At 37.6% G+C, this 22,234-nt stretch overlaps 1 protein-coding gene across 1 annotated transcript in view; it reads right to left on the bottom strand.

The window, feature by feature from the left end:
• The window catches only part of LOC120629713 (leucine zipper putative tumor suppressor 2 homolog), a 182,888-nt gene that overhangs the window by 148,719 nt on the left and 11,935 nt on the right, over positions 1 to 22,234 (bottom strand). Inside the window, exon 2 of the mRNA XM_039898704.1 lies at positions 5,742 to 5,858. Within this exon, the coding sequence (XP_039754638.1) occupies positions 5,742 to 5,837 (96 nt within the window). The 5' untranslated portion in view covers positions 5,838 to 5,858. The remainder of the gene's footprint in view (positions 1 to 5,741; positions 5,859 to 22,234) is intronic.

Raw genomic sequence — 22,234 nt, 5'->3', positions numbered from 1 at the left:
CAAGTTGCTCGATAGGCTGAGGGAATCGTTATGGAATCAGATTGTACGGTACTAACGGGCGCGTTATGACAATTACACACAAGTGCAGTTAAAGAATGCGAGTTTATAACAAAAAACAAGCATTTCTAACGATTTGTTAAGTCCCGTCTGGACCCCGGAAATCTTAATTCACGCGAGATAACCACAATTCTTCTTTAACAGCTTACTGATGTTTTGTACAAGATATTTAATGGTTTTGAAATTTTTTTTCACCAATTCACACTGGGCCAGCTCGGTGGACTACGGCCTTAACCTTAATGTTTTAAACTGCATTTTAATATAATCGTTATTTGTACCAACCATAACATTCATTTAATGCGTCTAATGATTGGTGTACCTACTTGACAATTTTTTTTTTATATTAATACCAAAAATTTACTCAATACAGTTAGAAATTTTAACTTCTTTATAAAGTTAATTCGGAGATGAAAGCTGGTCAGTGGCAGTTTGGAAACGATGGTATTTAGAAGGAAATTGGAGATGTACTTGTTTAAAAAGTGTATGGAAACTATACCCATCATTGTTTGTATCAGGTATGGTGGGTAAGGTATCCAAACCTTGGAACAATGGCGTAAGAGGTGTAAGACTGCAGTCTCACCTGGTGATAAGTGATGATGCCGTCTAAGATGGAGGCTCACCTGTTGGGGGAGTATGGTAGTCACACCCCTAATCGGTTTCTATGCAACATCGCACCGGAACACTAACTTGCTTAGCCGCTCGCCATTATCGGTAGAGTGGTAACTAGCCACGACCAAAGCCTCCCACCAGGCAGAGTAAACAATATCCAGACACATATATCTATACTTATAATAAAACTGTAAATGGAAGATTTCTGTACATTTAATAAATTATGAAAATTTTGACCGGGGGATGCTTTATAATCGATACTGAGTCCAAAACAGATTTTTCTTTAATTTTTGTCTGTCTGTCTGTCTGTCCGGGCATCAAGTGAAAACTACTGAACGGATTCAAATAAAATTTGGTATAGTGGTAGCTGATATCTCGGGTCACTTCATATAGGCTACTTTTTATCCCGATAAACAATAAGCTTCTGCCGGAATATGAGATGAAAATTTTTATCAATTTTACTTTATAGCTCCGTTAAATTTGAACCGATTTTAATAATTTTCTTTTTATTTGAAAGTGTATACTATCAAGCACGCATTGTGAAATTTTAATGAAGATCTGGTAAATATTGTCGGAGTTAAAGGATATATTATATAATTCATCATAGATAACAGCGAGTCGCAAGGAATGTAGGACAACGATCGAATGCATGCCTACCATCCAACTTATATTATAGTTTGTGAGTAAGGATGTATGGATGGATGGATGTATGTATGGATGGATGGATTGACATGTTTAAAGTAATTGTTTAAAGTAAGTGTCTAACTGACACATTAACCGCTTTTTGATATAATTTGTCAATCAAAACACGGGTGCAATCTTAAGATGGTGACGTTCCTATCAGATCCTTATCCAAATAAATAGTTTTATAGTTAAAATTGATTATGTACCTGCGAATTCCTCTTTAAATTATTCAAATTGGACCCTATCGTTTAGACTTTACGACGGGTATAGAAATGCTAAAAGATATTATTCAAAAAATTCAAAATTCAAAATTAATTTATTTCAAGTAGGCCTAATATAAGCACTTTTGAAACGTCAAGTCTGTCTGTTTGTAGTGATTCTACCACCGGTTCGGAAGGCAGATTCTGCCGAGAAGAAGCCGGCAAGAAACTCAGCAGTTGCTCTTTTCCAACATCAACAATTTACATTTTGCATTTTAACATTCATTTTTCTATCTTGTGAGAGCTGAAAGCGGAGCCGGATGCTTCCAAGCAACCTTGTCATTAAAAAATTCATCAATTGTATAGTAACCTCGCTGTAATAAACCCGGATGGATGGATTAAATCCGATAATAACCGATTTGATGCAGACGAAGTTGCGCGGGTCAGCTAGCTAAACATATATTAGTCGTCAAAAAGAGAAAACGTTTATCTTATACTAATATATAAAGCTGAAGTTGTTGTTTGTTTGTTTACTTGAGCGCATTAGTTTTAGGAGCTACTCGTCTGATTTGAATAATTCGTTTAGTATCGGATAGCCTATTTATTGAGGAAGGCTATAGGTTATCTATGATTACGCTAAGGACCAATAGGAGCATAGCACCAATGAGAAATGTTTAAAAATCGGCATTTTTTTCCTTATGAGAGCTTCCGCTGCTTGCGCTGCGTAAACGGTTAAAGTTTCGATAAAATCATGTATAACAAAGTCCTCGACAGAATATGTCTATCTTTTAAGGTTGACTTATACGCGGAAAAAGTCGCGAGGGACCGCTAGTTAACAATATGGCATTTGAAAAGTCAAAGTTGCCATGTAGGCCCATTTGCATCGATAATGTCCAAGTCGTGTAACCGGGCCATTCCGCCACGAGGGCACGTCCCACTTCACACGCCGGTTTGACTCTGGCCGGCAAGAGTAACCGGCGATACTTATAGCTTTTTGGTGAAGCATTTGGTCTAATGACTATAATGGGTTCCGCTTTTTTAAACAGTTTTAACGTTGTAGAAATTTCGTAGCAATTACTTCGGATCCAGAGTCTCAAAAACTATGTTTACGTCATCATAATCATATCAACAAATTTATGTCCCCTGCTGGACACAGGTAATTTGAAGGGACATCCAAATACCACGGTCTCATGCCGCTTGGGTCACACGGCTCCCTGTGACTCCTTTGATGTCATCTGTTTACTTCATCGGGAATTTACCAACGCTGCTTAAACAAGGTCACAATTCCACTACCTTGGGACTCCGACGTCCATTGGTTATCAAGGCTCCTTGCCCCTGGCCTCTTCAGCTTCGCGACTCGTTTAGCTATGTCGGTACCTCTGTTTCTTTTACGGATCCTCCCATTCCTGATTTGATCACGTAGTGATAAAATCAAAGTCAAATATTTCTTTATTCAAATAGGCACATAGATGGCACTTTTGATGCTTTGATTATATACAAAATGGGTACAGCAGTGAGTAGTGATGGCGATAATTGCATTCGTAAACTTAAAACTAAAGCTAAGTACGATACTCTGAGCATAGCTCTCAAAATGTTGAGCCGCCTTATGAGACCTCTCATACTTAGCCTGTTAGTTTCCCAATGCCGGGCACAGGCCTCCTCTATCATAGGACCTCCACTTCTCGTATGTGTTGAGAACTTGCGGTTTACCTTGAATTCTTCAGCGTAATTTTTTTAATAAGTAAAGTTGTCCCATAACTCCTTTACTTTTTCTTTTGACTTCAAACATTTTCATCTTAACCTTTTTAGGTTTTACAGCATAGAACAACTACTCTTTAGTGTACAGATGGCTGACTGCCAATCATTCTCTAGTTGGAAAGGCAGCCGACGCGCGACGACGGATTATCGGAGGTACTCTCCGAGGCATGGAAGCGGGCACCAACGATTTCCTAACTCCGATCGTACTGCGCTTTTTTACCGAAGAACCCACTTCTATATCATGGTTTAATCGACTCGGGAATAGAATCCAAGCGACTGTGGTCATATATGTGAAAGACTACACCAACTAGGTAGCTTGTGGAAACAAAATATTAGATAATAATATTCACAATATAGATAGTTAAATGTTAGGTATAAATTTTAGAAAAGAGCTTAGACCTACTAGTTTAGTAGTACAGCCTTTTTGTGAGAGCTCGTCCAGGGAAGTACTACTGCCTTGCTTATTTCTGATATGGTGTGATTACAGGCGCATGAGCTCAACATCAGCGCCTCAGATAGATGGACACAGGACGGCACTTGAAAGGACCTGCTACTGGACGGCCGACTGGCGCAGTGGGCAGCGAACCTGCTTTCTGAGTCGTTGCCGTGGGTTCGATTCCCACAACTGTAAAATGTTTGTGTGATGAATGTTTTTCAGTGTCTGGGTGCTTATCTGTATATTATAAGTATTTCTGTGTATTACATTCATAACAACATTCATCAGCTGTCTTAGTACCCATAACACAAACTACGCTTACTTTGGGGCTAGGTGGCGATGTGTGTACTGTCGTAATATATTTATTTCTTTATTTATTTATTCCTTGCATGCCCTGTGTAATTTTGCTCTGTTTTCAGGTGATGGTTTTGCATTTGCTATCAGGTGGGACATTTACTTGGTCCATCAATTATTTTAAGGTACTGATTACGGTTGACTCTTGGTGATACAAGGAACTTCATCACACACTACCGTAGGAGGAATAAGAATTGGTTAGGCCATAGTCCACCGAGCTGGCCCAGTGATTGGTGGACTTCACACACCTTTGAGAACATTATGGAGAACTCTCAGGTATGTAGGCTTCCTCAAGATGTTCTTCTTCACCGTTGACTAAGTGATATTTTTATTTCTTAAAACGCACATAACTTGAAAAAGTGAAAGTTTCGTGGTGCGTGCTAGGATTCGAACTTGCCAACCCGAAAGTGAATTCGAAGTCCTGCCTACTGGGCTATCACCACTTCTCCTAAAAGGAACTTAACATGTCCCTTTTATAAAACTTTTGTCTTTGCTTTATACAATAAAACACATTTTATCAAAATGCAAACATCGAAGATTAATTAAACACTTTTCAATCACACCAAATTACCACAATTAATCATAAAAACTTTAATCACTCATTTATTCAGTAAATCACAAACGTATTAATCACGCGATTTTCTTTAAAAGGAAATCGCCCATTTTCACAATTTCACCAGTGCTTCCCTTTAAGGAACTCCAATAATTAGGCAATAAGGCAGCCCGCAGACCATCTGTCTTGGTCCGCCGGCTTTCTTATCGACCAGTTTAAAAGCTTTAACGGTACAGCGTCGAAAGTGAGGTGTAAATCAAATCGGGGCGAGACTCTTGTCGCTTTCAACCGGTAGGTAAAGCTGAACGTACATTTGTACATGCCGCACTGGCATAATTTTTAAGCCTTAATTTATTTTGAGTGACATTTCAGTGTGGAGAAATAACTACGGTAACTTAATGGACGTTGTTGGCGTTTAAAAGATTTTATATTTATTTTATATCAATACGTGGGATAAAACTATGTGTAAAGGATAAAGGATACTCTTAAAGGATATTGCTCTCACGGAGGTATCTGATGCCATAGTTATTTAATTTTAATATGGAGAAAGAGTGACGAAAACTAAAATGAAAATCTATTAAATTTAGACACAACGACAATTTATGTATACAATTAACATACCCTTTTAGTTTATAGTTTTGCAATGTTTTGTTTTCTTCTTTCGCATTTCAAATTACTGAACACAAACAGAGACATAAGTGGTGCATAGCTATTTATCCGTTATACAACATTCCTAAGACCTTTAAGGTATTTAAAATAAGTATCGATCGAAAGTATCGAAGTCTTCCGAAAATTCGCTGCATACGGTAATGTCAAGTGTGCGATCTACTAATGTATACTTGATGGATGGCACCTCCGTCGCCACCAGACTACGAGGCTCGAACGTTACTTTTTTTTATCAATGACAGGTTTGCGCTTGACCGAGACCATACTTGATGGTAAGTTATGATGCATGTAACCCGGTAGATGAAAATGATGAACAAAGATGTGTGCATAAAAAAAAATTAAAAAAACGTTTTTCCGTGGCTGTATACTTCCGTGGCTGTGTGCTCCTGTGGCTTTCCGTGTACTTAATAGAATTGGTACTCACGTTTCCGAGGAAGCCGCTGCAAGGCTGTATGGGGGGTGGCAGGGGTGGAAGCTCGGGTGATCGCCGCGAGCGGGTGTGATCGTCTGTCTGACCCATGCTTTCAATCACTACTCATCACTGGGGACAAAAGAAAACATTGTTAACCTAAAACAATTTCAATTTATTTACAAACATCGCCTATGGTTATTCGCTAAACTATTAGTTACCCACAAAATGTTAACCTATAGATAGCAAATACGTATTGTATTTAAGATACGTATTGAGTATTGAATTGTATTTTTACCACTCATATATAAGTGTGGAAGGATGTGAATTGTGGGCCGTTTATAGGTAGATATATAAATAAATAAATAAATATACTACGACAATACACACATCGCCATTTAGCCCCAAAGTAAGTGTAGCTTGTGTTATGGGTACTGAGATAGCTAATGAATATTTTTTTATGAATATAATACACATAAATACTTATAATATACAGATAAACACCCAGACACTGAAAAACATTCATGTTCATCACACGAACATTCTCCAGTTGTGGGAATCGAACCCACGGCCTTGGACTCAGAAAACAGGGTCGCTGCCCACTGCGCCACTGAGCCGTCAGATATGATGATGATGATATATGAGTACTTTTACTATCATCATAATAAACCCATTCTATATTATTATACATAATAGTTCATTTTTTTTTATTTATTAACTAGCGGACCCGCGCGACTTCGTCCGCGAATGTGTCGACTTCAAAAAATACTCGAATGTTGTCGTGGACTGTTTTATAGAACTTTAAAGAAACAACAATTCCGACAATTCCAATACAATTACTACATGCTTCCAAAATTTAAAAGCTTTATAATATTTCAAGTATCAAAAAACCACGTCCATCTCAAACTCCGTTGCGCCGATTTTAAAAGACAATTGCGGAAAGAATAGTGATGCTTGCTTTTCCGGGATAAAAAGAAGCCTATGAGCTATTCCGGACTATATTGTAGGTATCTCTGCCAAATTTGAACTAAATCGGTTAATTCGTTGTGGCGTTAAAGCGTTACAAATATCCATACATACATCCATCAATCCATGCATCTAATCTGACAAACTTTCGCATTTATAATATTAGTAGGATGGTACGCATGCATTCGATCGTTGTCCCATATGCCTTGCGACTTGCTGTTATCTGTGAAGAATTATGTCCTTGATCTCCGACAATATTCATCAGATCTTCATTAAAATTAGACAATACATGCTTGGTAGTATACATTGTAAAATAACAAAAGAATTAATAAAATCGGTGCAAATTTAACGGAGATATGAAGAAAAATTGTTAAAAAAAATTCATCCCATATCCCGGAGAAAACTTATTTTTTATCGGGTTAAAAAGTATTCTATATGTTGACCCGGGATATCAGCTACCACTGTACCAAATTTTATTTCAATCCGTTCAGTAGTTTTCACGTGATGCCGGACAGACAGACAGACAGACAAAAAATAAATAAAAATCTGTTTTGGACTCAGTATCGATTATAAAGCAGCGGTCAAAATTTTCAAAATATATTAAATGTATAGAAATCTTCTAGTTACAATTTTATTATAAGCATAGATTATATTATGTATTTTTGATATATCTGTGTACACTAGTTTATGTATTAGTATGTAGTTATTCTCATGAAATTATTTTTGTAAAAAATATTATATAATAGTAAAAAAAATTGTAACACCAGCAGTCTTTTCTCCTCTTCTATTTTTCCTAATTCAAAGGTTGCCTGGCAGAGATCGCTATTAAGCTATAAGGCCGCTTCTTGTATTCTACTTCGTTCTTTATGTTTCTGTTTTCATTATATTTTGTATATGTTAATGTTGTGGTATACAAATAAAGCGTTTAATAATAATAACCCAATACCGGCCCACTTCAGGGCACGGGTTTCCTCTCAGAATGAGAAGGGTTAAGGCCGTAGTCTACCACGCTGGCCAAGTGCGGATTGGTAGACTTTACACACCCTAGTGAACGTTATGGAGAACTCTCAGGCATGCAGGTTTCCTCACGATGTTTTCCTTCATCGTTTAAAGCAAGTGTTATTTTTAAATTAAATTAAAAATAGTATACATATATATCATAAATATCTATTATAGTATATATAAATTTATATCGGTATATTTGCAGTTAGTATGTATGTTCTTGTGTGTTTATTTTATTTTTTGTAACATACTTTATGCACCACCCACTTTCCACTTTTTTATCGGCTTCGTACGCTCAGGTTGCCTTTAAAAGATCACTTTTAGTGATAAGGCCGCCTTTGCACCCTAGCACTAAATACTATTACTGTTTTCCTTGTTATTTTCCTATTGTATTGTGTTGCAATAAAGTTTTTCTATTCTATTCTATTCTATAACGCCAAAAAGTCAGTGGTGCTTGCCGGGGCTCGAACTCGGTCTCCAGGAAACGAAAGCCGAAGCCTTACCCACTAGGCTATCACCGCTACTATGCTAAAGTATACATATAAGTTTTTATTTTTATATTTCGTATTATTGTGTTATGTGTGTAGTAGTAGTCTCGTTTAAGTATCAGTTAGTAGTTATTTTTATGTATGTGTGTTTGTATCTTTTTTGTTATTAATTTAGTTTTCCTAATCCTAACGATGTCTGGCAGAGATCGTAGCCTTTTGTATCCTACTACTAAAACCTTGAAGAAACGTTGAAGCTGAAATACAAGGTTTATTAATTTAACTTAAGAAGCTTGTAGTAAAATATTTATTTAAGATTTCCTGGATGCTTCATCCTATTAAATAAAACCTACTACTATATTATTGTTTAGACTTAAGATTATTTTGGAAATAAACATTATTATTATTAATTGAAGAAACTTTACATTTTTTTCTTTACATGTTGTGGATAATGATTTATGTGACTTAGTTTCAAAAACATAAGCAGTCTAATTCGTTAGATGCCATTTTTATAAACCACTTCTTTTAGCGCCTTGGTAGTCTGAGATGGTAACGGGCTAACCTGTTGGCTGTTACAGGTTATTGCAGTTATATTAAACCCATCAGTTACGACGCGGCATCATACCAGCACGCTAAATCGCTTGGCGGTACATCTTTGTCGGTAGTGTGGTAACTAGCCACAACCGAAGCCTCTGATCAGACAAAATGACAATTCCAAGCTCTACAAATTGTGGAAATCTCTACAAATCACCTATGTCCAGCAACGGATGTACATCTGTTGAAATAGTGATTGTAAAACTACTAAACTTGTCATCGAATAAAAATAGAACAAATGATACCGAGGCGTAATATATTGCATATGGGATATATCGAATAAATTAATGCTAAAACACCACCAGTTTAGCAATATTCATAAAGTGTCCATATTGATAGCTAGGTCGTGTTATGAATGAGACGTCTTCATATTGTAATGATCTCTTTAGCGCTTCATTTGCATCAAAACTGGTAGAGGTGCAAAATAAACACTCCGTTACGAGGCTTCAGGTTTCTAGGACATCGGTAGCTGGTTGGAATCATTGTGAATGTTGACACTTCGGTTACACTTTATTTTTCTTTCATTCCACTATAAGTGAGCTAGTTTATCATAATTATTTTGCATATATATATATACATCGCCATCTGTCGGGCTGATTTTTCAATCTAACTATCCAGGGTGCCACCCAAACGCATACCAAAAAATTTATTGAAATCGGTCCAGCCGTTTAGGAGGAGTTCAGTGACATACACATGCACACAAGAAATATATATATAAGATATATTTTAAACTTAAATTGCTGCACCAACCCGTTCCTTCGTTTTTCCTAACGACAAAGTTTTCGTTCATCGTTATCGTAAATGATTGACTTATCACATCTACTGGTAGGTAATTATCTATCCATACTTTTTATATCCGTCGTTTTTGTTTGTCTATTACAACAGAATTTTGGACCAAATTTGCTTGCTTTTAGGACGAAATTTTACGATTAGGACGAAATGTTTTAGTTCTACGGTAAAACAGCAATTCTATACCGACTGCTTCCGTTAGTCGATCACAAAATTTTTCTTGTTTTCATGTAGGCATATATTGTAGTAACGATCATTAAATGACTCTGCCACCGATCCGCAAGAAAATCTTTCTACCGTAATGAAGCCGGCCAGAAACTTCATCTTGATCAACCCATTACTGTGACACTACAGGGTATGGCTCTCCTCTCAGAATGTTGGGCCCCGCTGGCCAAGTACGGATTGTCAGACTTCACACGCCTTTGAGAACATTATGGAGATCTCAGGCATTCAGATTTCCTCGCAATGTTTTCGTTCATCGAAAAGTTAGAGGTGTGGGAACTCGTTACTCCAGCAGAAAACGATGACGAACCTACAGTCATACACGATATAGTTTCGTGGTTTTACTAAATAACCAGTTGCGTACACTTTATGCACAAAATCTAAGGAAAAAAGTGGAAGGATTTTTCCATTTTATGCCGTCTTCCTTCAACCTACAACCCATATACCCTGGTCAAAAACCCTGTGAACGCCACTGTACGTAACCCTAAAAAGCAAATTGGCAGTTTACGAAGCTTCCCCCTAAATATCTAGAATACCCGCGCTATTAATGGTATCGAAACAAGTAAAACTCGATTATGTCAACGGATTGCGGATGTACGTGGGATATTGGAAACATAGTTGGTGGCCGAGGCCGATTGTTCACCTCGCGTCGTAAGGTGTGTCACTTTTGGTCAGACGTAACGGCTGGCACATATGAATACCGCAACCGCAGCAAGGAGATTCATCTTTAAGGCGTGTCTCCGAGCAAAACCGTTTTAGGCTCAAAAAATAGAGAATATGATGATGACTCGGTATGTCGTCTTCAGATGAACTGATTCAAGTGTATCTCTAATGAAGTTTAGTAAAGTCTGTGGCTCTTGACAAAATTAAAAAAAAAACCGCGTGTGTACTTATGTACAAGCGTTAGAACTTATACTTCTTTGGCGTAACAAGATAAAAATCTTTAAAAAAAATTTACCAAAGTCAAAGTCAAAGTCAAAAATATCTTTATTCAAGTAGGCCCACAGGTGGCACTTTTGATGCGTACATAAGAACCACACGGTAGTGAGATGATGGCGATAACCACATTCGTAAACTTAAAACTAAAGCTACGAGGGTTCCAAACGCGTCCTGGTCTAAGAAGAAGCCCACAACAAACTTAGCCGGGTGTTTTTTTTTTTTTGTTATCACCATCTCACAATGTCATTTTAAATTATTAGAAGAGCAACCTGGTTAGAGCAATAATTTACACCCAAGCTTTGTTATCGTTTACGTAGTCCTTTATAATATAATAGGACTTTTCTATAAGCTTACGTTTAATACAAACTTTGAACTTTTTAAGAGACATCTCCAAGATGACAATTGGTAGTTTATTGTAGAATTGTATGCAATTTCCTTTAAACGAATTATGAATTTTATGTAACCTAGTATATTGCACTGTAAGTTTATTCCTTAATCTATATACCTTTCGCCTTAATCTACGTTTGTAGAAAAAACAACCCTAACAATAGAAAAAAAGGTATTTAATACATTGAAAGTTTTATAATAACGCATTATTTAGTTAAATAAAGTTTATTTAAATATCACAAAAAAATTGGTCATAGTAAACGTCATTACATTCGGAATACTAATAGAATCAGTATCGTACGACAAAGTTTCACTCAACATTACAATTTTTGTACAATTGAATCAATTAAATCATCGGAATGAGCCCGTAAACTTTGACAATTGAAAGTGTACACTATCAAACCTTAAAGCTAACTTCAGGGTGTCGATTTTTTGTGACGGTGTGTGCGCCCATCGCAAAAATTTACTCTTATCATTTTTCAAAAGCATTATAACTTCGAAAAAAATTATTTTAGATATTTAGATTTTTTGTGACGGTATGTGCGCCCATCGCAAAAATTTACTCTTATCATTTTTCAAAAGCATTATAACTTCGAAAAAAATTTAGATATTTATATACAGACACCTGATAAATAAGCATTTAGCTCATATAATTTTTTTTAACAAAAGCCATTTTTTTTTTTATAAATATATTTTTCTGTACTTTCTACGGCGCCCAGGTTGGGATGTCCTGGACTAGACTAACTGACATGGGAGTTATATACTCATGCTAACTCATGCTTGCTTTGGTCTAATTGAGCTGCATCTTTCAAGACACACACGATTTTTTGCAGTACAAAAGGTTCGCCTCGTGTTGTACCTCTGACCTTTAAACGGCGGCCAGGTTGGGAATCCCTGTACTAGAGTAACTACTGACATGGCAGTTATATCAAGAAGTAAATTGTAAACATTTCTCATAAATTCTTGTCTTAATATACTGGAACTTGCACCACGCAGGCAGGTGAGATTATTCTAGTCTCCCTCTTACATCCCCAATGTTTGAAGTGGTAATGGAACATAGGCACATAGCTCATAGAATGAATGAATGAATGAATGGTGAAGAATGAGAAACAATGGACGCTGGGGTCCCAAAGTGTTGCAAGGGCGAGCCCGCACCGGTAAATGCACTGTTGGTCGACTCCAAACAACGCCTTGCAAAAGACATTAAAGACTTTTTTGTGAATGGAAGCTAATCGTAGTAACGTGTTCAAACTTGATTTATACAAACATTTATTTACTTATTAATTGGCATAACATTTATTGCAGAAGTCGGTTTTTTTATTAATATCGTATAGGTATGCGTTTCCTAGCGAAGGTTCAATAAAGTACTTTCTTTTTTTTCTTCCAACATTCACCTGTGTAAATCCGGCAAAGGATGTCAATCGATTGAAGTGAGGATTATGATGATGATGATGTCAAGGCAAAACCAACTTGTTAAGCGATTTTTTACACTTGTAGCGACCAATCAAAAGACTTGAAACTATACTGACACGTTTTGTGATTGGCCGTAAAGCAGCAACCTACAGCATACACATGCCACACGTCTACAAGTTCGTGTACTCATTGCTTTAGCGACAAATTATGCGACATTCTTTATGACCAGCTCAAAGTGATAAATCTAACATTTTTTGCACAAACCTTATAAATAAAAGCTTTGTACCTATCGCTATTATTTTGTTTTATTGAGAATATAAAGAAATGAGGCGGAAACGAGCCTTTTAAATTCAAATGAGACAACGTTGTTTTGATTATTATTTAATGTTATTCGGATTATGTGTAGGTTGGTTCATAATATGTTCTAATAAATTCCAACGTGTTTTAGTGTTCCGTATAGCCTTATAGACACTTAATGCTGTAAGTGGCATCATGTTTTAAGGCATTGCAGATAATCAATATAACAGATAGAAACACTATAAATTGGAATCCCTAGTACTAGAGCTTTTTTATCCGAGCTCGTCGAAAGAGATACTTTCGCCATGCTTACTTATGCCGCCAAGCAGCATTGTTATGTTCTGGTCTGAAGAGTGTTACGGTGAGTGCTGTCTGAAGGGCTTAAAACCTACAGCTCAGCACCGCTAACATGGCAAGGAGACAATTATCTCCCCTGGGAAAGAATACAAATTTATCTTTTCCCACAGCTTTATCAACTCTCAGAACACTGGCGCAAAAGTGGAAATAATATCCAAATAATACATAATAAATATACTACGAAAATACATCACCGCCATCTAGTCCCAAAGTAAGCGTAGTTTGTGTTATGGGTACTAAGTCAGTCGCATGCGCTTTGCGAGGACGATCGGTTGTGCTCGGCATTTTGCTCGGCAGTAGCGCTAAAAAAATGTAAGTTTGACGTATGGCCCAATTATAAGCGATGGCGGGTCAACTAATAGTAGACGAATTTTTATGTTTTGTGCAGAATAAAATAGATGTCCTAGACGAACTTAGTGTTATACAAATCTGTGCGACAAACTTTACGGATGTGGAAGTGGAAACCGGTAAAAGTACTTTGTACGGGTTGTGCAGCGACGGTCTGAGAAATATTCAGCGTAAAGGTGATGATAAGAAGAAAAAGTGCATTAAGGATGTTATTAAACTGTTGAAGGAAGTTGATCCGAATAGTTTGCCGATCTTTGTTGCTCGGGATCTTGGCCGTCTCCCTCCTGTATCGTTTGACTATGTTGATGTAACTCGACTATTGAAAGATATGTCGAGCATGAAGGCTGAGCTTATGACACTTAAGGCGCATTTCTCATCGGAACTGTTGGAAATCCGCACTGCATGTCAATCGTGTAAGAGTGGTGATAATAACGCACTCCAGATCTCAGTGACGCCGAAGAACGTACAATCAATGACACCATCAAAAACGCTTCCGCCTGTGCCTTTGGCCGCACGCATTGACGAATGCAGTGCTGATTCACTTCAATCGCCAACCTATCGCGATGTCGTGTTTAGGACGGACCGTCAGGCCAAAAGCGCACGTATGCAGCGCGTCACTTCGGGTCAATCTGGTTTAACGCCTACCGTAACAGCGGCTAGCGATGCGGCGAGTGTTAATGTATTACTACCGTCGGAAGATAAAAATGAGCCATATACCCTCGTTGTGAATAAGAAACGTAAATTAAAAAATATGCGTGGAACCTCTATCACAAATTGCAAAATTCAGGTGGCCGATTCCCAATGCTCCATTTATGTATCTCGAGCGAAAAAGTCTGTAACGGTTGATGACATGTTGGAGCATATCGCTGACATGGGCGAGCAGTGCATCAGTATTGAACAGTTAAAGCAGTTTAACGAAACTTCTTTCAATTCGTTTAAAGTTACGATCTCGACGAGTAAAATAGAAACTTTTTTGAATGGAAAATTTTGGCCGGCTGGATTAGTATACCGACGGTACCGAGAGCGACATACAAAAACGATCACTAAACATAATACTTAATGTCTGTAAACGACAATAACTCTATGCATAGTAGCTCAATTTGTATAGTTTCTTTTAATTGTAAAAGCATTAAGCGTTCCATAGATTATGTTAGAGAGATATGTAAAACTGCGGATATTATAGCTTTGCAAGAGACGTGGCTTCTCCAGCATGATCTTAGCATGGTTCAACAAATAGATAGTAGTTTTGCATCTTTCTCTAAGTCATCTGTGGACTGCTCGGCTGGGATATTACGTGGACGTCCTTACGGCGGTCTGACTTTCATGTGGCGCAAATCTCTTTTTAATAATGTAACCGTAGTGGATTGTGAGAGTGATAGGTTGGCTGCTATCAAAATTAGTTTTATGGATCGTCATTTATTACTCTTCAACGTGTATATGCCTGTGGATATTGATGATAATCTGATAGAGTTTACGGATGTTCTGAGTGGAATGAGTGCTGTAATAGAAGAATGTGGAATGGAGACTGTACTTATGCTAGGAGATTACAACGCACACCCCTCTGCTAGGTTTGGCACAGAAATGTTGTCTTTTTGTGATGAGCAGGTGTGGGTTTGTGCGGATATAGACATATTAGGCCCCGACTCAGGAACTTTTTCTTTTCTAAGTGAATCTCATGGAACCACTAAATGGCTCGATCATTGCTTGGCTACTGTGGCTGCTCGAAAGGCTATTTTAAATATATGCGTCGATAACAGTGTAAGTTGGTCTGATCATTTCCCTTTGTATGTTTACTGTGATATTGGGCTTATGTGTAAAAAAGTGTCTAAGCACGAGGCTAGTACTGAATATCTAGACAAGGACATAAGGTGGGGACAGAGAAATTCTGATGAAATAAATATGTATACCAATCTATGTACTGAAAATCTTAGCCTTTTGATTGAAACTAGTCAGTATGATGATGAATATGTTAAGAATTTAGATTGTAAGGATATTTTAAACTTTATCAATAAACTTTATAATGATGTTATTTCGATTTTACAATATTCAGCTAAGAAAAGCAGATGTTTGGAATCTGGTGTACATAGACCCCGTAGTAAAAAGCAAGTTATTGGCTGGAACAAGCACCTGAAGGCCTGTTATCAAGATGCTAGACTTTATTTCAAGTTTTGGGTGGATTGTGGCAGGCCCATTAGTGGTGATATATATAAAGATATGGCGAACTCTCGACGCACATTCAAAAGAAAGTTAAAATGGTGTCAAAATAATGAGGACGCTATTAAAATGGACATATTAGCGACGTATAGAGCTGATAAAAATTTTGTGAAGTTTTGGAAAGCGACTAAGTCATTTAGTAAAAAGGATAGTAGGCCGGTAAGTGTTAATGGTGTACAAGGTAGCAGAGAGATAGCCAACGTATTTGCCAAGCATTTCTCTGTTGAGCCCTTAGACGTAGCGCATGAGCTTAACCCGCAGCTTTCGATATCATCGTGCAAAACTTTAAAGTTCAGTCCAGCGGATGTCTTCATGACAATAAAAAATATGCAGCGGGGTAAGTCTCCCGGGCATGATGGCCTTAGTGTTGAGCACATGCTTTACGCTGGAGACAAGCTGTACGAGGCCCTATCAGTGCTGTATAATCTGTGCATTAAACATGGTTACCTTCCGGCAGATATGCTCAAGACGGTAGTGGTTCCTGTACCGAAAAACAAAACGGGGGACATGTCAAGTCTCTCTAACTATAGGCCAATTTCGTTGGGCACAATTGCAGGTAAGGTGTTTGAACGGCTCCTGCAGCCTGAACTGGTGAGTAATTTTAGGTTAAATGACGCTCAGTTTGGTTTTCGTCCAGGTCTTTCTACAGACTCTGCTATCTTGACTCTTAAACATGCTGTGAATTATTACAAGAAGCGCGATACTTCCGTATACGCATGTTTCTTAGATCTTAGTCGTGCGTTTGATCTCGTTAATTATAATATACTGTGGAGAAAAATGTGCGACTCGAACGTACATAGCAGTATTGTTCAGCTAATGAGATACTGGTACGAGAACCAAAAGAACATGGTACTTTGGGGTGACTCAGTATCTTGTGAGTTTAGATTGGCGTGCGGTGTGCGTCAAGGTGGGCTGACCTCTCCGGATCTATTTAATCTCTACGTCAATAACCTGATCGAGGAGCTAAGTGGCACTGGCATCGGATGCCATATTGGTGGAGTCTGTTTTAACAACTTAAGTTACGCTGATGATATGGTGTTACTTAGTCCCTCAATAAATGGTATTCGAAAATTGTTGCACATCTGTGAGGAGTATGCGAGGAACCACGGTTTAAAATATAATGTTCGAAAATCGGAAATGGTAGTTTTTCGAGCTGGTAAGGGTCCGGAGAGGATTCCACCCGTACTTTTGGATGGAACACCAGTTCAGGTTGTAGAGCAATTTAAGTATCTAGGTCATATGCTGTCGGGATCCTTGAGCGACGATCTGGATATAGAACGGGAGCGGAGGTCGCTGGCCATTCGGTGTAACATGCTCGCTCGTAGATTCGCTCGGTGCTCTGAGGATGTTAAAATAACTCTGTTTAAAGCTTATTGTTTAAGTTTTTATACTTCGCAGTTATGGATCAGCTACACCAAAAGATCCTTTAACACCCTCAGAGTCCAGTACAACGACGCGCTCCGCGTTTTGTTAAAAAAGGCGAGGTACTGCAGTGCGTCGGGCATGTTTGCCGATGCCGGAGTCCCCGACTTCTACGCTGTGCTCCGTAAGAGAATTGCGAGTTTCTGGGAAGTCGTTGTAAATTCCAACAATAAGCTCCTTAGAGTCGTCGCTCAGGCATCCCCTGACAGCGTATTTATTAAACATTGGCGAAAAGTGCACCAGATTCCAAACACGAAATGATATAAAATAGTTGGATATTAATTTGAATTGAAATTTAATTTATTTTTTAATTGAAATTTAATTTATTGTAATTTTTAATTGTAGATTTTAATTGTAGATTTTAATTAATTATTGTTTTTTTTTTTTTTTTTTCTCTTTATTTATTTATTTTTAAAATCGGTCTTATATTTATTTTGTGTTTATTTTTAAAATCTGTCTTATATGTATATTTATTTTGTGTTAAATTTTGTATATGGGTCCCCGACCTGAAATAAAATGATTTTATTTTATTTTATTTTTTATTTATTTATTTTAAGTTAACTGATAAATAATTTTATGAATTATATACATAAATACTTATAATATATAGATAAACACCCAGACACTGAAAAACGTTCATGTTCATCACACAAACGTTGTCCAGTTGTGGGAATGGAACACACGACCTTGGACGCAGAAAGCAGGGTAGCTGCCCACTGCGCCAATCGGCCATCAAGCATTATAGGATTAAATAATCTATGTGTAATAATAATCGGGGGAAAACTTCTCCAATTCTACGTTCCCGTGCTTTAGCAGGTGGATACGTTTTGTCTCCTGTCGTTGCTAGCCCTGCTGGTTGATGGACACATGTAGGTATTACTTTTGTGGACACCCTAACCCTTCTTCTTAACCTCATGCCCTTTGCTAGGTTGCCTGGGAGAGATCGCTTCTAAGCGATAAGGCCGCCTATTGCACCTTTACTTTCTTTAAATCTTGTTTTTTTTTTGCTTTGTGTATGGTGTACAATAAAGTGTATTTCATTTGATTTAGGTCATGTTCCTTGTCCTGCTGAGTGTTACACTGTTTATAAGTGTATATATATACATATATATATTAGATAGTAGGTACGATCATGCTGGCCTAAAAGGTTTATATAAATTTCGGCAGCGATCCCAAACATAACATAGTTGGCATAACATTTATTACAGAAGTCAGTTTTTTTTAATATCGTATGCGTTTCTTGGCGAACATTCAATAAAATACTTTCTTTTTTTTTCAACATTTACCCGTGTAATAGAAGTGACATTGGCATTGGTAACTTGACACCAAATTTCTCTTTCATATTGATATAAGTATACCAAACTGCTTGTTTTCAAGTAGGTAATTCAAGCATTAATAGTGATGATATAGATCTGAGTTCTCGTTATCTATGTCATCGTATTACCACCACACTGGTACCAAGGTACTACGTTTAAGAACCTTTATCTATAACGATAAAATTATCATCATCATCATCATACCAACCGATAGACGTCCACTGCTGGACATAGGTCTTTTTTAGGGAGTGCCAAGTTCCATGGTTTTATGCCGCTTGGGTCCAGCGGCTTAATGTCGTCTTTTCACTTCGTTGGCGGTCGACCAACGCTTTGTTTAGCAGTGCGGGGCTGCATTCTAGCACCATAGGACTCCAACGTTCATCCTTTCTCCGAGCTATGTGCCCCGCCTATTACCTATTCAGCTTCGCGACTCGTTGAGCTATTTTTTTATTTTATTTAAAATACTTTATTGCACAAACTTATAAACAATACAAGAAAACAAAAAAATAAGTAAAATTAAAAATAATAAAAAAAAAAAAGTTAAATACAAGTTGTGTGCAAAGGCGGCCTTATTGCAAAAGCAATCTCTTGGTGAAAGTTATAATAGAAAACATGAAAGCTATGTCGGTAACACTGGTTCTTCTACGGATCTCCTCATTTCTGATTTGATCCCGTAGATATATTCCAAGCATAGCTGTCTCCGAAGTCCACTGAGTGACTCTGAGCCATCTTCCGGGCTATAGTTAGGTACCATGTTTCGGAACCATACGTCATCACTGGCAACACGCACTGTCCGAAGACTTTGTTCAAAGACACTGTTTTGTTGAGAAGGAATAATAAAATTATACTATCAAGTATATTAGAAGTAATAAAGCTTTTTATGAGAGATATCGTCCAAGGAATCCGTCAGTACTATGTTATGTTTTTAAAGCCGGCAACGCATCGGTGGCTCCTCTGGTGCTGCAGATGTTTATGGGCGGCGGTGTTCACTTATCATCAGACCCACTTGCTCGTTTGTTTTTTTTTAATAATAAAATTAAAAAAAAAAAAAAATTACTAACGCCTTGCTTATGTCTGCCGCCAAGCACTGCACGGCACTGTTGCAATGTCAGGTCTGAGGGGCGTACCTACTTAGTTACCGAAGTCATTACAGGCCCGTAAGGCTTAAAATCTACCTCAGGTTGGTTGGCATTGGGCGGCACATTGCAGAACGTGTTCCTCGCATGCGCTTCGAAATGATGCTGCTTTATTTTATTTAAACAATAAACTTACATCATTAAATTTTTAATTTAAGACTCATGATATATTTAATCATTTATTTCTCCCGTATTAATTCTCTTCTATTCTCTTCTCGAGCGGATATCTACACCCATGTGCACCCAACGATAGAATATCATCATAGTAAATAAAAGCTGTATTTGACAGTTCAGAAATAGGAGTGCTCCGATCGTCACCAAACCTTACAGGATTACTCGACAGCCGTTTCGGAGCCTATACGGAACATACCCACACACTTTCTCTTTTATATATATGAAATATAAAACTCATTTGACTGACGATTGGCGCAGCAGCGACCCTGCTTTCTGAGTCCAATGCCGTAGGCTCGATTCCCACTATTGGAAAATGTTTGTGTGATGAGCATGAATGTTTTTCAGTGTCTGGGTGTTTATATGTATATTCAAAGTGTTTATGTATATTATTTATAAAAATATTCATCAGTCATCTTAGTACCCATAACACAAGCTACGCTTACTTTGGGTGTAGATGGCGATGTGTGTATTGTCGTAGTATATTTCTTTATTTATTTATTTAAAAGCCTATCTCACTGTACTGTCTTAAAAACTATCTCAGTGCAGTTTATCCAAGCCTTGTTTTTTTACTGCGTGAAATGTTACACCAACAAATCCATTATTACTTCTTTTTGCATCTCGCTGCTGGAAACTGCGCTCTTTTTCGTCAGACACGGAGCGTTAAACATGCGTAGTAGACCAACGAGGCGGTCCAATCGGTTTATAATATTAGTGGGGATTTATTGTGGGATCATACGCCGTAAATGACACTTCGTCTCAGGCGGTCTGACTGCGGGTCTATAGTAGAGCGGAGAGCGATAAATTAAGTGTTATCGGGGATCGGAGAGCGGACCGTGAGAACCGATCATACTAAATCGTCTAACACTCGTGCATGAACAATATTAGATAACATCGGTAGATCGCCGCGTCTTGAAGATAGTAATACGACCATGTGATATGAGTCTTAAAAAAAACGTCAGAGGCTCATATTTTTTTTATATGATCAATGGCTTATTACAGCCCACTGATGTAATAAAGGCATATTCCAAGAGGAGGGCTTGCCCCGTCACCACTCTGGACAGACGAGTTGGTGATCGCAGAAGATATCAGTAGCCAGACCAGATCAAAGGAAATTCAGAAATTATAAATTCCCAAATCGCCCCTGCCAGGAATCGAACCCGGGAACTCCTACTAAAATTCACACCGCGGAGAGAGCGAGGTCGTCGATATATACGGGATAATAAATCGTTAAAGCCCGTCCAACCTCATTGGAGCACAATGGTGGGTTAATTCTCTAAGTCCATCTCCCGTTAGAGAGGAAGTCTATGGGCTATGCAGAAGTGGGACCTGAATCCTAGCTTTTCTTTGATGGAAAGTATAACCTCCAGCAAATTTCTGTACCACCTACGTAGTTGATTACATTATCCTGGATAAGTCATTAAAACTCTACATTTATCTCGCAAGCAATATATTATTTGAGATTACGCGATAGAATACACTGTACACCGTAATTACATCCTGCTAATCCACAACACTAATTAGACCTGTTGCTTTCCTTCCATGCACACTGATTTCGAAATATTTTAATTGTTTATGTAACCTTACATTTCCAAGTTAAGTACATTACAATAAGAATCAGATTAATTTATGGATCTTCCATGCTCAAACAATAAATTATTAGTGTATTATTAGGTAACTTAAATGAAATCAAATCATCTTTATTTGCTAAATGTGGGTTGGTAACAGTTTTGGTTTTCGCTCATATTAAAATGCTCACTCACATTTTGCCATAGGAATATGGCGTGCAAATATTTTATAAAAATATTTATTACAATTTATTTCACAAAATATTTCATTAAAGTTATGTACGATTTTATAAAAAAAAATAGAATTAAAATAATAAAATTTGGAAGACAGATCTTACATGTTTCTAAAAATTCATTAACATTGTAAAATCATTAATCAAGTAGGTAGTAAAACAGTTTTTTCTCAAATGAAGGTACTGTTAATCCTTTTATATCGTCAGAGAGTTTGTTATATAACCGATTGGAGCAGTGGGCAGCGACCCTGCTTTCTGAGTCGATGGCCTGTGTGTTTCTCTGTATATCATAAGTATTTATGTATATTATTCATAAAAATATTCATCAGCCATCTAAGTACCCATAACACCAGCTATGCTTACTTTGGGGCTAGATGGCGATGTGTGCATTGTCGTAGTACCTATATTTATTTATTTTATTTATTTATTTACCCCAATAGCGACCCAGTACAGGTCACAAGTGTCCTCCCACAGTGAGAAGGGGTTAAGGCCGTAGTCCTCCACGCTGATTGGTGGACTCCACACACCTTTGAGAACGTTATGGAGAACTCTCAGGCATGCAGGATTCCGCAAGATGTTTGCCTTCACCGTTGAAGCAAGTGCTATTTTAATTGCTTAAAACGCACATAACTTAGTAAAGTTAGAGTTA

The sequence above is a fragment of the Pararge aegeria genome, chromosome 15 (genome assembly GCF_905163445.1).
Source record: "Pararge aegeria chromosome 15, ilParAegt1.1, whole genome shotgun sequence".
NCBI classification, from domain to species: domain Eukaryota; kingdom Metazoa; phylum Arthropoda; class Insecta; order Lepidoptera; family Nymphalidae; genus Pararge; species Pararge aegeria.
Note: the sequence above shows the minus strand (reverse complement) of the source record. Positions and strands in the feature narration are given on the sequence as shown.